Source organism: Aspergillus multicolor, assembly GCF_047715735.1.
Source record: "Aspergillus multicolor strain CBS 133.54 unplaced genomic scaffold BDW74scaffold_24, whole genome shotgun sequence".
NCBI classification, from domain to species: domain Eukaryota; kingdom Fungi; phylum Ascomycota; class Eurotiomycetes; order Eurotiales; family Aspergillaceae; genus Aspergillus; species Aspergillus multicolor.
The window spans coordinates 167,966-183,363 of NW_027395975.1; the positions used below are offsets into that span (position 1 = coordinate 167,966).

The 15,398-nt window shown below is 53.8% G+C and overlaps 6 protein-coding genes across 6 annotated transcripts; 5 read left to right on the top strand and 1 right to left on the bottom strand.

Annotated features, from left to right (window-relative positions):
• Positions 1 to 813: 813 nt before the first annotated feature.
• Positions 814 to 1,425, top strand: BDW74DRAFT_180838 (uncharacterized protein; the record flags this gene model as incomplete). The annotated part of the gene is made up of 2 exons (XM_073729843.1): positions 814 to 954; positions 1,015 to 1,425. 2 exons carry the CDS (start codon positions 814 to 816, stop codon positions 1,423 to 1,425), a joined length of 552 nt encoding a protein of 183 aa, XP_073581062.1.
• Positions 1,426 to 2,744: 1,319 nt separating this feature from the next.
• On the top strand, positions 2,745 to 3,513 carry BDW74DRAFT_158376 (uncharacterized protein). Its single transcript, XM_073725306.1, has one exon. The coding sequence runs from the start codon at positions 2,790 to 2,792 to the stop codon at positions 2,970 to 2,972; it is 183 nt and encodes a 60-aa protein (XP_073581063.1). The 5' UTR covers positions 2,745 to 2,789; the 3' UTR covers positions 2,973 to 3,513.
• Positions 3,514 to 5,965: 2,452 nt separating this feature from the next.
• BDW74DRAFT_169552 (cytochrome P450) lies at positions 5,966 to 7,545 on the top strand (the record flags this gene model as incomplete). Its single annotated transcript, XM_073727006.1, has 3 exons — positions 5,966 to 6,022; positions 6,071 to 7,168; positions 7,225 to 7,545. 3 exons carry the CDS (start codon positions 5,966 to 5,968, stop codon positions 7,543 to 7,545), a joined length of 1,476 nt encoding a protein of 491 aa, XP_073581064.1.
• Positions 7,546 to 9,087: 1,542 nt separating this feature from the next.
• On the top strand, positions 9,088 to 10,551 carry BDW74DRAFT_180841 (F-box protein; the record flags this gene model as incomplete). Its single annotated transcript, XM_073729844.1, has 1 exon — positions 9,088 to 10,551. The coding sequence occupies one exon, from the start codon at positions 9,088 to 9,090 to the stop codon at positions 10,549 to 10,551; it is 1,464 nt and encodes a 487-aa protein (XP_073581065.1).
• Positions 10,552 to 11,675: 1,124 nt separating this feature from the next.
• On the top strand, positions 11,676 to 13,084 carry BDW74DRAFT_180842 (MCT family MFS transporter; the record flags this gene model as incomplete). The annotated part of the gene is made up of 2 exons (XM_073729845.1): positions 11,676 to 12,018; positions 12,081 to 13,084. The coding sequence occupies 2 exons, from the start codon at positions 11,676 to 11,678 to the stop codon at positions 13,082 to 13,084; spliced, it is 1,347 nt and encodes a 448-aa protein (XP_073581066.1).
• Positions 13,085 to 13,262: 178 nt separating this feature from the next.
• On the bottom strand, positions 13,263 to 14,582 carry BDW74DRAFT_180843 (male sterility protein-domain-containing protein; the record flags this gene model as incomplete). The annotated part of the gene is made up of 1 exon (XM_073729846.1): positions 13,263 to 14,582. One exon carries the CDS (start codon positions 14,580 to 14,582, stop codon positions 13,263 to 13,265), a length of 1,320 nt encoding a protein of 439 aa, XP_073581067.1.
• Positions 14,583 to 15,398: the final 816 nt, after the last annotated feature.

A 15,398-nucleotide genomic window follows, 5' to 3' on the forward strand; every position in this document is an offset into this window, starting at 1 on the left:
AAAGGGCGTTGATGGGTACCTAGAAGAGAGGTACCTAGACCTGACCTGGCCCAGGGAAAGTTCAAGTGTAACGGTGTTATGAAGTGTATGGATAATGACCCTAGGTACAGTTTACCTATTATACGATACTATCCATGCCTTGATACAAGACAAGACTGTATATTCTGATCCTACACTCATGGCTGGAGCTGGGCTCTATATAGGTAGGTAGCGAGAGTCATTAATCCAGGGACTGGTTTTTTCCCGACCATGGTCGGATGTATGCTACTGTTATCAAGCTTGGTAATAGACGTCTGACAAATGATTCCTCTATTCGAGACTAGCTCGGCATCGAACATTCCAGGGGGATGAAGAACAACGAATGAAATTATATACAGGTTAGCAATGGGTATCTCATACACCAAAGGATCAATTACTCATACAACTGATACTGATATGGGTCTAACTACAACTCGCGCTGCGCCCATTTGCCGAAACCAGGAAAGAGCTGCCAAAGTCCGGCGAAGAGGTTCTCAAGATCTACGTCGTCCTCAGCGTTGTTATAGGCCAGCGAAGCAATTGCATAATCGACGACGTCGCTATCGAACCCGACGACATCGGCCCAGTCGAACTCTGCCTCCTCGGGCACGTCGTCGAGGACCGCGGATGGACCATGGTCGACCTGACCGTTTTCCTCATCACAACGCCTGGGACGCTTTGCCAAGTCTGCTTGAATTACTTACTGCCCTCGAGGATTCCATCTGGGCTTGCTGGACCTTACTCCCCGCCATCCCTATCTTGAACATGCCGAAGGAAATTTGCAAATTACACAACATGCTCTTTGAAACCCGGTGTCTTCACTACGACAAGTATCTCGACGAGCAGCGCAATATTGATATTCACAAGCTTAGTCCAGCAACATCACCAGAACTCACCACCATCGTCGTCAGTCTCACTCTAACCACGGCTAAGGATGTTTCGAATTCAACCAGGAAGCATTTCTAGAGATCGTCAAGCTTTGCTCCACACGTAAAGCATGTACACATCAGCAACGAGACCAACACTTTGACATCGACATCCCCATACTCGAACGCATTACCGAGAACGGACCTAGATGGCACGGCTTCTTCACGGACGATAACCGTCAAGCGCAAAAAGTACGAGGAGCTCAACCTCAACCTCCCCGGCTCCTTACACCTCATTTCAAGAATCCAACTCGACAGCCTCGGCATCAACTGCACCAACAACACCGCATTCCTCCGAACCCTACACTCCCACATTCATTTCTCGCACCTCCGCACCCTGCAGCTATGGAGAGTCTCCGAAGCCGTCCTGCGCATGGCGGTAGCAGAAGAGTGCCAGTTCTCATACTTGACTTCTCTCGTGTTCGATCCCTACTTCACGGAGCACGAGGAACGACAAATCCACGGCGAAGGCGCAGCATAGGCGTTTATTAGCTCGCTCCACGGCCTGGAAAAGGTTCACTACTCAACGGGGAGCCAGAATAATCAACAGTGTGAGCGCGCTATCGACGCAATTCTTGACAGCCATGGGGAAACATTGCAGAGTCTGTCCCTCATCGGGCCCGACATCCATAACAGCAATCTCACCCGCCGTGATACCTACGCGTACGGCCGCCCACGAAGGACAGAATCACTGTGCCCAGAACCCGGGGTTCCTTCATGAATATCTCAAGTTACCATTTGGTTCGAGACTTATCTTTGACGACATAAATCAAGATGTTGCGAACATGAAGCTAGAAGTTGAGCGGGAATATCAGGTTGAAACGGATATAAGAACGCGTCATACACAGAGCTTATGGAGCAAAATGGTACACATTGCCTACTTCCTCGCGAGCTTTGAGTCTTACTCGTTGCTAGGGTTTGCTTGAGGAGGTAAAAAACATACAATGCCCTGGACACACCCTTCCTGAACCTGCGCACCATAAAGATCCGCCTCAATTGCGCCATGAATGACGACAGGATAATCTTGTTTCTTCACGAGAATTTTATTTACTGCCCGGCTGTTCATGAAGTCCTTGGGCGCACTACCTTTCATACTATTGCTGATGCACACGGGTCGAATGCGTTGCAGGCCTTGGATGTTCTGATCCGTCAACACTTTTTAGAAGAAAACTAGAATGCTCTCCCACTGTTGCTAATGGGTTTGCTTTCGATGATTTGAAAACAACAACAGGCTGCTTTCTGACCCTAGGTCAAAAGGCGAATACGAAAAAAAAGAAAAAGAAAACATAAAAGCGCCATCTCGACGTCATCTCGCACCGTGTCACACTTTTCTCAGTGATCATTTACATATGGCCACTGTCTGCTTGCAGGTTTCCAGACGTCAGTGTTGCAGCTGGGCATTGCCACCGAAGTAACTCCGTACTCCGAGGGTGTGCTGGTACAGCAGCCTCTGGTCCCTGTTGAGTATATAAGGCGGTTGCCTCATACCAATCTCACTTTCACTGCTGTACAGGTCATTGCCTATCAAACAACCTTCTCTCACTACATTGAACTTGGTATCGACACTCCCAGGGAGCCTTATGCAGCCTCTTCGATTCTAATTCTGGACGATGAAACTCCCCACCTGCACCAGCCTTTGTGGTCTCCTGGCCCTTGGAAACACCGCGCTCGCACTGGAACTGGCGCTCTACGGGCAGCCAAACTACGAGGATCTCATTCTCAATGTCGTTAGTTCAAATCATACCTATATAAACCTGTTACCTGTTGTCTAATTGATCTGACTCTAATCTTTCAATACAGACCGAACCGTAAGCCCCCTCGTCCCCCCATATCCTTTCACCAGCCATGTCTGCAGAACCTCCTTCGCACTTTTTCGGACCACAGCGCGCTCGTATGTCTTCGACTCCGAGAACGGGCGGTACTCCTTCCGAGCTTATGCCACCACCAAAGAAGATGGGGAGGGAACGGACCCGGTTCCGGACGATTCGTCCTGTGAAGTCAACAAGTCCGAGCCGGATACGAGTTTGATGGAGTTTGAGGTCTTTGAGGGGTTCTGCTGCAGTAGGGACTCATGGCTCTACGGGACGAGTTGGCTGGCGTGATTACATACATGTATACCATTCATGTATCCTCAGGGGTCTGCTTAGAGGGGGCGATAGGTAGTTGTCCGGGATAAAGGTGCTCTGCTCTGATACCTCGGGCCTCCCGTCCTGGATAACTTCCCAGCCGAGCCGGTTCGTAGGTACGCCGATGTATGTACGCAGCATGCGATTGTGCCGCTAATCCAACCTCTAATTCAACGAGTACAACGACAGCCGAGCCTTCAGTTGCCTTGAGTCCGGGGCCGGCCTATCGGATTGCACGATTGTGGCGCCATCGGCCGGGTCACGGATGTGCTTGATGCCGGCGTGCTGGGGGGTCTAAGTATGGTACTGATACTGGTATCTCCAGGTCTCGTATGAGTATGAAGATGATTATGCCCGTGGGCCTCTTGTTTAGGACAACGAAAGCGATGGACAGTTTATTCGACCACAATAACCCAAAGGTAATTGCTCGCGCAGGATTACAGGGAGCTCGAGGGCCAGCTGAGTGAGCTGGAGCTGGAGCTGGAGGCCGGGACAGGGACCTTGATTGGGTAAATCAACTCGACATCAAGATCGCCTCGACCTATGTTTGACCGTTCCATTTAGCTCGCTGTATGTCCGCCGGTGCGCCCTCTGCTTCCTCTCGCTGCATTGTATATCCCCCGTCGCGAACAGAATCGCATATGGTAGCAGGCAAGACTCCGCCGTCATTTCTCGCCCATGGAGGTGCATACCCCGGAGTACCTAACCATACAGCAAAGGGACCAATGATCTGCGAACCCGGGAGCTCCGATGTGACATCTGCACCAAGAGTACCAAGTACGCTTCTGCAGGCTCAGCAAAGGCTTCTCAGGTGTGCCCAGCACAAACGTATAATCGCTTCTTCCCGCACAGACGCAGACATCACTCTTGTTACCTGTCAGACTCACATCACAGCTTTCTTTTTCTGTATGTTTTCTTTTCTACCTGTACCCCGCTCGTTTGTCACCGCGTGCGTCCTTCACTGGGCAGCCGGCCTGATTTGCAATATATGCTCTCACAGTTGCATTGATGATGGTGGGGACTGTCGCTGCAGTGCGGCTACTTGCTATTAGTTAGGAATGGACTTCACGGTCGCTGTTGTCAGCGTTTCAAGCAGGCAATAGAAACGAGTTCCAGAGGGATAGGATTGTGAGGACTGCATGTTGAGGTCACCCCAGGACTCTAATATATGATTAGTCTGGGTAGGGGCTGATGGCGACCTCAATCTTCCCATCGGGGAGATGCATGGAACATGGAATCTGGATACGCACAGGATCCTCTCCCAGTCAGTGATGTTGCGGCACTGATATCTCCAAAGCTGTCCCTGCTGTAGTGCTAGCTGGGCTCTCTGCATGGGATTTGCCGATCGAAGACGGTATGTCAGATCGACCGGTCTCGGGCGGGTTCAGTCCTTGAAAACTAATTATCGCCTGAAATAAGCCATAGATCCTGCGCAGATAAGCCTGGCTGTCAAGTGTTCCAGGAAGGTGGTAGCTGACAGCTGTCATCGCGGAACGGGGTCGAACTTTATCTTCGATAGTCAGAGAGATCCCTGCCAGCGATCTGCCAATAATGGCCCGTCTTACATCACATTTAACCAAACATCGGCCGGAGTATCAGTACCTATCTAGGTATCTTCCCGCCCTGGCGCTGGAGTTAAGATCTCCCATGGTAACTGATAGTGCTGACTCCTTGATGAGTACTCAATTAATCACTCGTCAACAGGATCAGCACCAGCCCGGGTTCTCGATACACTTTGTGTGTAGCTACCCTCATTCTGTTGATACTGCTTACCTCATTGGCTGCCTTGATCGGCGCTCGAGCCTTTTAGAGTTTTTTTTGTTGTACGGGGTCCGTCTGACGCTGACTTAGTGAGCTCTCGACACAGAGGAAGTCACATTTTGACGTAGACTCGGTGCTCGCAAGACAACGGACACTTTGCTCTCTATTGATTGTGGTATAGGCTGACCCGGCGGCAATTGAATTGTAGGTAGGAACAAGGCCATCGAGGAATCGAGGCAGGAGCAGGGGCAGGAGTAGGTAATATGTGGAGTTTCCCGTCGGGCGCTGCTCGTATTGCTTTTCTCTTTGTTGCGCACAGGACACGGCAGGAATGTACTGAGAACTCCGAAGTGTGTTTCATCTCTGTGTAAGTCAGCAACGGCGCCGCCCCAGGAAGCTCGAGGTCCCTGCTCGATGGTGGCATGGCGGGGCGCTGACCCGGCGATCAAGAGGCACAAAAGGTGGTTATGAATTATGCATATCTGCAGGCAGACCCAGACCCAGACCCAGACCCAGATGGAGCACCAATGCTACCATACAAATACCATGGGTCCAAGCTCCCTCGTGGACCATACAGCTGGGGCTGCCCTACACCCTCTTCCTTCAGCTTCTTCCCCCCTGTCGCTCTAATCTGACACATCACTTAACTTGACCATCACCGCAACATCGACTAGATTCTTCGAGTCTTATCGGCTGTCTCACTTCCAGCGACTCAGCGAGACAGCCATCGGCCGCACACTGGCGTCGTCTGCGTCGTACAAGACAGCTCAGCAAAGATGCGGTGTAACCACCTCGACAAAGGACCGCAGCGCCCGGGTAGCGATCTACTATCATCACCACCATAAAAAGGGTCTGTTCCAGTCGCAGCAGTGTAACCGACTCCGGGAACTGGCGAGTTTCCAACACAGCGGACCCTTGCCCAAACGGTTCGCAGGATAGAACAGTCGATTGGTGACTCGGAGTCACAATTGCAGTGGCACGGGGCATTGTCTTTGGTCATTAGGACGGACTGCCCGCAGCGCTGGGTCGCAGCTTCCGCTTCAAGCTCAGCTCAGGCACCGTCCAGGTTTCCTTTCAACCCACGGTCATCTTCACAAGCACCCGCTGTCCAAGGATAAATCGCTTCCACCCACCATGCTGTCCGTATCCACTCTCTACTCGCCTTGGATCTGGGTGGCCACGAGCTCTCTAGTATGAGACAGTCACACTCTAGCCTGGTCATATACTCACGCAGTCTAGTACCTCTTCGGCCGCGCCATCTACAACATCTACTTCCACCCTCTGTCCGTCTTTCCTGGCCCTAAGCTCCGTGCAGCGACTCGCCTGGCATGGGTGTACTCCATGACCAGCGGCTCCAACCACCGCAGCATCAAACAGCTACACGACCGCTACGGACCCGTCGTGCGCGTGGCCCCCAATGAGCTGTCCTTCATCTCACCCAGCGCATGGCAGGACATCTACACCAAGGGCCCCTCAAACAAGGGCCTTGTCCGCGCCGAAGCAGTCTCCGACTCAGTAGGCCCCAAGCACATCTTCGCAACACACAACGAGAGCCACACCCGTCTCCGCCGGAAACTCATGCAAACGCTCTCAGACAATGGCTTAGCCAAGCACGAGCCCATGATCCAGCGGTACCTCAACACGCTCATCACCAAACTACACCGAGAAAGCGAGGCCGACCGCCTCGTCAACATCAACGACTGGATCAACTGGTTCGCCTTCGACATCATCGGCGACCTCGCGCTCAGCGAGTCCTTCCACCAGCTCGACAAGGGCGCGTCCGATACCTGGATCGTGCTGCTGAACACGTACATCAAGGGCCTGCTGGTCTCATTCTGCGTAAACTACTACTGGCCGCTAAACCGCGTTCTTCCAACCCTCGCGCCCAAAACCTACCAGCGCCTGCAGAGCCAGTTCATGAACCCGATCCACGAGAAGATCCACCGGCGTCTGTCACGCCCGGACGCCGAGCACCTCGACGATATCATTGGGTCGTGCATGCCCGAGGCGAACGGCGGCAAGATGATCATGGACCCGGAGTACCTCACCGGCACGATGTTCGTGCTTCTGGCGGCCGGCAGCGAGACCGCAGCCACGGCTTTGGCGGCGGTCATCAACCTCCTGGTCAACGACAGCCGCGCCATGGGCAAGCTCTGCGCCGAGATCCGTGCCATTCCCACTAGCCAGGAACTCACCCTCGCCGCGGTCTCGCAGATGCCATATCTCGACGCGGTCATCACCGAGGGCCTCCGTCTCTGCCACCCAATCACCTGGTCCATCTCGCGCCTCACCCCGCCTGCAGGATGCGTGATAGGCGACTGGTTTGTCCCGGGGAACGTAAGACAATCCATCCCTTGATACTACCCTGTCTCCCCCTTTACTAACTACTGCAGACCCACGTCAACATCCTCCACTACGCCGTCTACAACTCGGACTCGCACTTCGTCAACGCAGCCCAGTTCCTGCCGGAGCGCTGGGTCGGCGCGAACCCACCCGACCAGAGCAGCAATGCGGCATACCAGCCCTTCAGCATGGGCGGACATAGCTGTCCCGGACGGTACATGGCGCACGCGGAGATGCGGCTCCTCCTTGCGCGGCTCCTGCATGATTTCGATATTGTGCCCGTCAGGCTCTTTCGCTGGCAGGAGCAGAAGAGTTATCTTACTTGGTTGAAGACGCCGATGATGGTGAGGTTGAGGCAGGTTACCGTATAGGTAGCGTCGATAGGTGTTATGCGTGGGAGGAGAAGCTATGGGATATGGGATATGGATGGGTTCAAGCCTTATTCCAGCACCTTGGGCTATGTACCCCAGTGACACTCCGTTTCTGATGTTCTGGTAAAAGCACGTCGCGGTAGGTAGGGTAGGAGTGCCTGCACCGCTAATGTCTTTCATTCTTTATTCTCCTTTCCAATTGCCCACCATGCTCTTGGAGGATATCAAGATCAATGTACCTAAATTCTCCGGCTGCCTCGACACCGCCAATTGTCATGCCAGCCTTGCAAGAGCAATAATCTCCATGTCTCTGGAGCCCAGCTTGTGTTCGGCTGGGCTAGCTATTCTCCTGCAAATCCAAGACCGTGCGTTTCCTCTTTAAGTTGAGGGATTTCAAGTACTGATACCGTCCATAGACGCATATGATAGCTTTCCCAGTCGCCGCGATGATAAGACGCGCACTTGCACTAGGGCAGCAACCTTAGGCTGCGGCTTTCTCACCCACTCCCTACAATACCAACACAAGAAAATGGTCAGATTGTGTAGGAGGAAGGCGCTCATGAGTAGGCCCGTGCATGGGAGAAATGTACTCAGGATATCCTCCACCAATCCTTCGGGTAGGCTCGTAGGACATAGGACATCCGGATGCAGTGGACGGTTTAGCCCTCTTTACAGCCTCAACGCTTTGATTCATTCTGGGTAATACCATAATAAGCGATGGTACTGGTATCTACCGTACAAGCCACGGTAGGTAGTCAATTCCAAAATATCCGGAACTTCGAGCCCGCTTGCCATGGTGAAGGCTCTTACTCTCATTCTCAACTACTAAAGTAATGCCATTTGCAGCCAATGCTTAGTAGGCTGCTTTCCTACCCTCCTTAAGAAGGTACCTACAAAGTACCATAAGTGCCTTTTCCCTGCCACCTGATTAAGTATTATTTTTCCTCTATTCAAGCGAGCACTTTTAAATATTCCCCTCACGGCTCCGTCCATCAACCATATATTGCGGCGCCTAATTGGCTTGAAAGATGAGGTTAGCGTTACAATTTCTAGGATAGACGCAGTGATATGTCAACTGCCGACTGCAAGGTACCGTAACCTAAAGACTCCACTCTTTTTCAACAACCTTATCGAGACCCACCACTTGGGGGGTGTCATCATATAATAATATATACCATGCTCACAAACCCGAGTATTGAAATCAATGCTCTTCACCTCCCTCAAGAAACCAATCACCCCATCCGCCATATTGCATGACGCACGCGGGCCAGCTGGCCGGGCCCCGAAAATGCCGATTTAGCCGAGACGCAACCAATCGGCAAGCCGCCCGAACAGCCCGAAGAGGACCCGGGCCGCCTCATTTCGAGTTTTTTATAGTCCGTCAGCCGTTGGCAGTTAGTTCGTTTCAGCCGCACCCGACGCATTCCATGGTTGAGCTAGTTATATCTGATTGGATTTTTTCCAGAAGGTGACGGAATTTTCTTAACTTTGAACTTGTGCTATACGACTCCGGAAGACAACATGCGTTGTTCTACCAAGACGATGGCAGGACACGATACCTTACCAACGGAACTCTTACAGGAGATTCTTCTCCTCGCGGATATCGAGTCGTTCCACGCAGCGTGCTTAACATGTAAATCATGGCGCGCCGCAGCACTATCAGCTCATCTCCTCCGCCGGCACCTCAGCACAGTCCCGGCACTCCACAAAGCAAATATCGACAGGTTTACACCAAGCGAAATTGTATCATTGTTCGAGCAAATCTGCCGAAAACACCTCATCGGCCTCCGGCACACCATCACCGCCACAACGACATCGCGCGAAACCACATGGCGCCGCTCAGCCATACCACTGCGCACGAAATCCGGATGTTGTTTCGCACAGCTGCGCGGGCTAACACTTACATTCACCACCCCTGCCTCAGGCCCACACGAAATCCAACTCTCCTCTTCGATCTTCCCCAAATCTGACGCTGTCCGTCAACTGCTGGGGTATAACCACGGCGGCGCGTTTTGTTCGCGCCCGTTTGCGCGCATGCAGGCTTGTCTTTCGCATGACGGGGGGATTCTTGCGGTCGCGCTGGGGACGAGGGTGCAGGTTTATTTTCTTTCTGTGTGTGATAAGGGCAGCATGGAGATGAGAATGGAGATGGTCGAGGGGGTTATTGGGGAGAATGCGCTTGAGGCTATTCAGGGTGTGCAGTTTGAAAGTAATGGATTGTTGAGGGTTGAGGTTGAGGGGGGTGAGGGGGCGTTTGTGCGGTATTTGGGGTTTGGCGCTTGCCAGTCTCAACAATTGGGATTGGATGAGTCTGGGTCCAGGGGAAAGCTTGCGTACTGGGAGAAGGCACTGCAGAATGTATATCTGGACTCGAGGGTCATCGAGCAAGCGCTAGGTGATGGGACTTCCATACGCGGTTTACGCGCCGTCAACGCATCAGATTTACATCAAGAGATCGAAGACGCGACATGCTCATGCCAAAACGAAAAGACCTTCTTCGCTCTCTTCCGAAGACCAACATGCGACAACTCCTACGCTGTTGGCTGTGTTTCCACCGACGGGGCAGTGCGAGTTACACAGCAGATTCCCACGCGGCGACCAAATTACCTCGATGGTGCGCACGGGTCAAAGTCGTTCTCAGAGGAGGTAGCACTAGAGGTAGAGGCATCGTCTAATCCAGCGCTGCGATGGGATCGCTTCGACGCCGTGAACCTCCCGCTCGCGCACTCGTTTTCTCCACTCCTTGCTGCCTCTGATGATGGGAGGATACTGGTTATCGCTGAGCCGCCGCATGGACAAGCGAAAGGTGCGTTGTATGTATGCTGGGGTGAGAGTGCGGGGTGCTCTGACTCTGGTTTTGAGGCGTGGCCTTTTGTTCTGGATACGCTGAATGAGGGGTTTGAGTCGTTGCGGGTAACTCGATACCAGGGGGAGAAAGGCCGGGGCTATGTGATTGATGCTCAGACGGAGGGCAGCGGCTTGCAATGGAGGATGCACACGCAGTAGGCTTAGTTTGCTCTAATATGTTAGTTTTGATTGGGTGCCTTTTTCATGGTGTTTTGGGTATAAGTTTTATGGGTTATAGATAGATAGCGTTGCTTTTCTGCTTGAGACTAAATCGTCATAATACATGCATACTTTAGCGCACATACCATACTTGGCTGGAATAGGGGCCTATTACCGTACTACGGGAGGTGTCACTTGGAGGTCCCCTAGGTAGAAATCCAGAGCAAAGATTCCTGGGTTGGTTAAGGTTATTGATAACGTTTTCCGTACCAGCGTCGATGTCTGATGTTAAGGTATGCCCTGCGTTGAAAATAGGGCCCGCTGGCCCGATGGAAATCCCGTAGAAGCCTTAGATTAAATGTATTCAGCTAACTCAGGTATAACGAGTGCCCATCACTGCATAAAGTGGCTCGAGACGCGATACCCGATGAAGCACAGGCGCCCCCAAGCCAAGCCCTAACTCCGCTTGCGGACCCATCGCAGAACTAATTGCAAAGACGCCTATAGTATAGTACAAGGGAGCTGGTGGCTCTTGAATAGTATATAGGTGAAGGCATGAGATTCCACGTCCATTCTGCCTCAGTTATGCTTCTATACTGGAACCCGAGTGCACTTGATGTTGTGGATATATATTTGTGGCGATGGCATAGTGAACATCGGTATATCAAGCCACGAATGCTTCAATACATGCACCTAGACTAGTAAAGCAACCGCGATTATTTTGTCCTTCTTGTGTGAAACACTATATAGTCTCATCTATCTGTTCCATATATACATTAGCCAACGTCAGAATCTCGATCGCGAAGGAAGATGCTCGGCCCACCACTCCGTCGATCATACTCCACATTCCTCCAGCGAACCTGTTTCTGCATGGAGCCACAGCATGTCTACGGCGAAGATCGTCAAGAGTCGATCTGGTTAACGTCACTTTTGGTGATCTTGACGATCAGATGGTTCGTCATTGAATATGATGTAGTTCCCCGCCGGGTTGCTGTCGAATTCAGCATCCATACCACTTCACGACCTTACGACCGCTTGTTTCCGGCCCCAGCGACTTCCTCTACTTGCACCGTCATCTGCCAACAAGAACGTGCTGACAGCGCGGAGCTATTTATACCCCTACAATGAGCACATCGAGCGAGGATACGCTGAGACAGAAAGAGTATCACGACCATACCAACCTCGACAACGAAGCCAACAATAACTCTCCCAACCCCCTATCAGAAAGCAATGCCCCCGACACAATCGACAGCAGCCCCGACTCCTTCCCCGACGGCGGCCTCGCAGCCTGGTCCGTCGTGCTGGGATCCTGGTGCGCCTTCCTCCCAACCTTCGGCTTCATGAACACAACCGGCGTATTCACAGACTGGCTGGCCACGAACCAACTATCGGGGTACTCCCGCTCGGACGTCTCCTGGATCTTCAGTCTGTATATGTTTTTCCTGTGGTTCGGGGGTGTGCAGGTTGGTATGTCGCCTAACTACCAATGGATACATAAAGTCGCGGACCATGTTAACCATCATCAACAGGCCCAATCTTCGACCGCCACGGCCCCCGCCACCTCGTCGCCCTGGGCACAATCGGCCTCACCGGCGCCGTAATGGCCTTCAGTGTGTCGACGGAGTACTACCAGTTTATCCTGAGCTTCGGCGTCCTTGGCGGGATCTCCGCCTCCCTCCTCGCAAACCCCTCCATCTCGATCCTAAACCACTGGTTCTACAAGCGCCGCGCCTTTGCTACAGGCCTTGCAGTGACATCCGGCGGGATAGGGGGTATAATCTTCCCGCAGATCTTCAATGCGCTTGCGCCAAAGGCCGGGTTCGGGTGGGCTGTTCGCACACTGGGATTCATTACATTATTATTCTGCGGTCTCGGCGCGATATTACAGCGCTCGCGACTTGGACGGAACGAGTCTAGTCGGAAGACTGTCGATCTCCGCGTTCTCGGCGAGAAAGGCTTCGGACTAACGGCAGTCGCAATCATCTTCGCAGACATCAGCGCCACAATCCCACTTACATACTTAACCTCCTACGCGCGCAGCAAAGGCATGAGCGTCGACCAAAGCTACACGCTCATGTCGATCCTCAACGCAACAAGCATAGTCGGCCGGTTGATGCCCGGCTACGCCGCAGACCGATGGGGCCGCTTCAACACGATGATAATCACAACCGCCATCTCGACAATCCTCACACTAGCGCTGTGGCTTACGAGCGGCACAAACCACGCTGCTATAATCGCGTACGCCGCGCTCTTTGGCTTCTGGAGCGGGTCAGCGATTAGCCTGTCGCCTGTGTGTGTGGCGCAGATTTCAAGGACGGAGGACTTTGGGAAGCGCTATGGCACGGCGTATACGCTTGTTGCGCTGGGGGTGCTGGTCGCGTTGCCGGTTGCGGGGCAGATTCTTAAGGGTCAGGGGGGAGAGACGTACTGGGGGCTTATTGTATTCACGGGAGTGGCGTATGCGCTGTCTGCGGTGTTTTGGGGAATTGCGAGGGGGGTTTGTGGGGGGTGGAGGGGGGCGATGAAGTTCTGATTAGCATTGCACCATAGTTTGTCCTACGCCATGAAGGCTATCTAGACCAATAACATTTGAAATGAAGCGAGGGCCCTACCTAGGTAGGTATGGTAGGCAGCAAAACACAAATCCATGTGCTGCAACCTAACCCCATCCATGATGCCTGACAGGCGCTCCCAGGAGAACAAGACCAACCCTACCCTACCGAATAAAAAAGCTTATAAACAAGCCAAGCCCACCAGCTCCGTCTGGCCATCTTGTCCATCACATACCTCGTCCCCTGCTCATTCGCAAGAATCCTCCGCGCCAACTCCGGCTCCGTGAAAAGCTGCAACCTATCCTTCCCGTCCAGGCCCCCGCCCACGCCCACGCCCAGCAGGAGTTCTCGCGCCAGCTGCACCGTCCTCCCCTCCTCAAACGCAAACGACGCCCCCAGCACCCCATAAACCCTCGCTATCGCATCCTGCCTGCTATCCTCCCACGTCCAGCCGCCATATCCGATTGCACCCGCACCCGCATCCGCACCACCCACGCAGGCGCGCACCGGCACGGAAACCCAGCGCACCCCCAACCCCCACGGAACCCTGCGCACCCCCATCGCAGCGGCCCACCACTCGGGCAGCGCCATGCGCGCCCGCACGCCACTAACGGCATGCACGCACCCGCGCGTCCCCCCCGCCGCATGCACGAGCGCCCGATCAGCAACCACATCCACGGGGACGGCGTCAAGACTCGCCTGCAGCGCGGCGTCCGCGGCCCTTGACGCAATGGCAAACGAGTACTGCGGCCGGAGCGCCAGGGCGGCCGCGACGATGGTCGTCGGCGTCGAGGTCGGCACGCTGAATCCCGTGTAGGGGAAGTGCTGGGCTGGTGCGACGATGGACGGCCGCGCGATTAGGAGCTTGCGGGGGCGGCAGGTGTCGCCACCGTCAACGGCGTCAAAGAAGGACGCCAGCAGGCGCTCGGTCAGGTTCTTGGCGTAGGCGTATGCGAAGGGGAATTTGTGGGCGTGGGCGGCGTATAGGGGGCCGCTGCCTGACTGCTGGATTGCTTTCCACTCGTCTTGTGCAGACTCAGATTCAGTTTCAGTTTTAGGGCGTGTCCAAGGGGGTATTTTGATATGACTGGCACTGGCACTGGCAGCGTTCTGGTGCTCGACCTCTATCTCGGCCTCGAGCTCTGAGCCCTCAACCCCGTACAGCGTCTCGCGCACTCTCGTCTCGAACGGGCTGTCTGACCGGGTGGGATAATGCAAATGCGCATTTGCGTACGACGTCGATATGTAAACGAAGCACTCAAGCTGCTTGCAGCTGAGGGCGAACAGGGCCAGTCGCTCGCTGGCCCCGATGATGATGTCGGCCAGGGCCTCGAGCGGCTTCACGAGGTTGATTGATAAGGCGGAGTGGAGGGCGATGTTGCAGTGTTTCCGCAGGGTATCCAGCGCTTCTTGGGCGACCCCTATGTCGGCGGCGAGAATGTCGCCATCCAGCACGGTGAGGTGGGATGGATTGCACATGGCGGCTACGGTGCAGGACGGGAGCCACGTGCTCCATTTTGCTTGGAGACTTCTGCCGGGTCATTAATGGTGAGTATAATGTTCTTGTGTGGTACTTCATGAGAGGACTGGTTGAAATAGTTCAAGGGGATATTATAGGTACCACGGTGGACAGGTAGGTAGGGCAGACATACTGGATTCCGCCCCGGCAAAGGACGTAGACCTGTCTTGGGAAAGCCTGGGAAAGCAACCGATATACGATGGCCGTCCCCAAAAACCCAGAGGCACCGGTTATAAAGACCGTTTTGTTGTTATAGTACTCCCACATATTGCGTGACGTGGATGTCGGCGACAGGGCAAGGTATGGTAGCACAAATGAGTCAAGTCTTGTACACCTGCTTCATGCGCTATGCAAGAGTCAAGAGACAGCTGCTTGCTGGAACTGTATAGGGCCATATTGCGTGCTGTGCGGCGGCGATGTTCCTCACTCGAGAGGATGGGTCCACCGCGTGGCCGCGCAGGTTCATGACGATAACGCTGGAGTAATTGGCGCCGTTGGAGTAGTTGCCGTGCTTTTGGGCGGCAACGATGAGCGCCGCATGCACGAGGTGAGTTAAAGAGAGGCCATGCTGCCTGGATCGGGAAAGGATATACTCTGTCTGGGTTGGCGAAAAGATCAGGTCGTGCCAGGACGAGACGCCAGGGCCACCGGATCGATCTGGCTGAATGCCCACGGACGGATAGCTGTGGAGCCAATTCCGTCGGATGTGTTAGAGTCGCAGGAGCTGTTTGGGAGAGGGACAGCTCGGCTGCGTGGCTTCTTCTAGACACGACGCC

Coding starts and splice junctions, on each gene's coding strand:
- BDW74DRAFT_158376 (XM_073725306.1), top strand. CDS start 2,790: ATGTCTGCAGAACCTCCTTCGCACTTTTTCGGACCACAGCGCGCTCGT.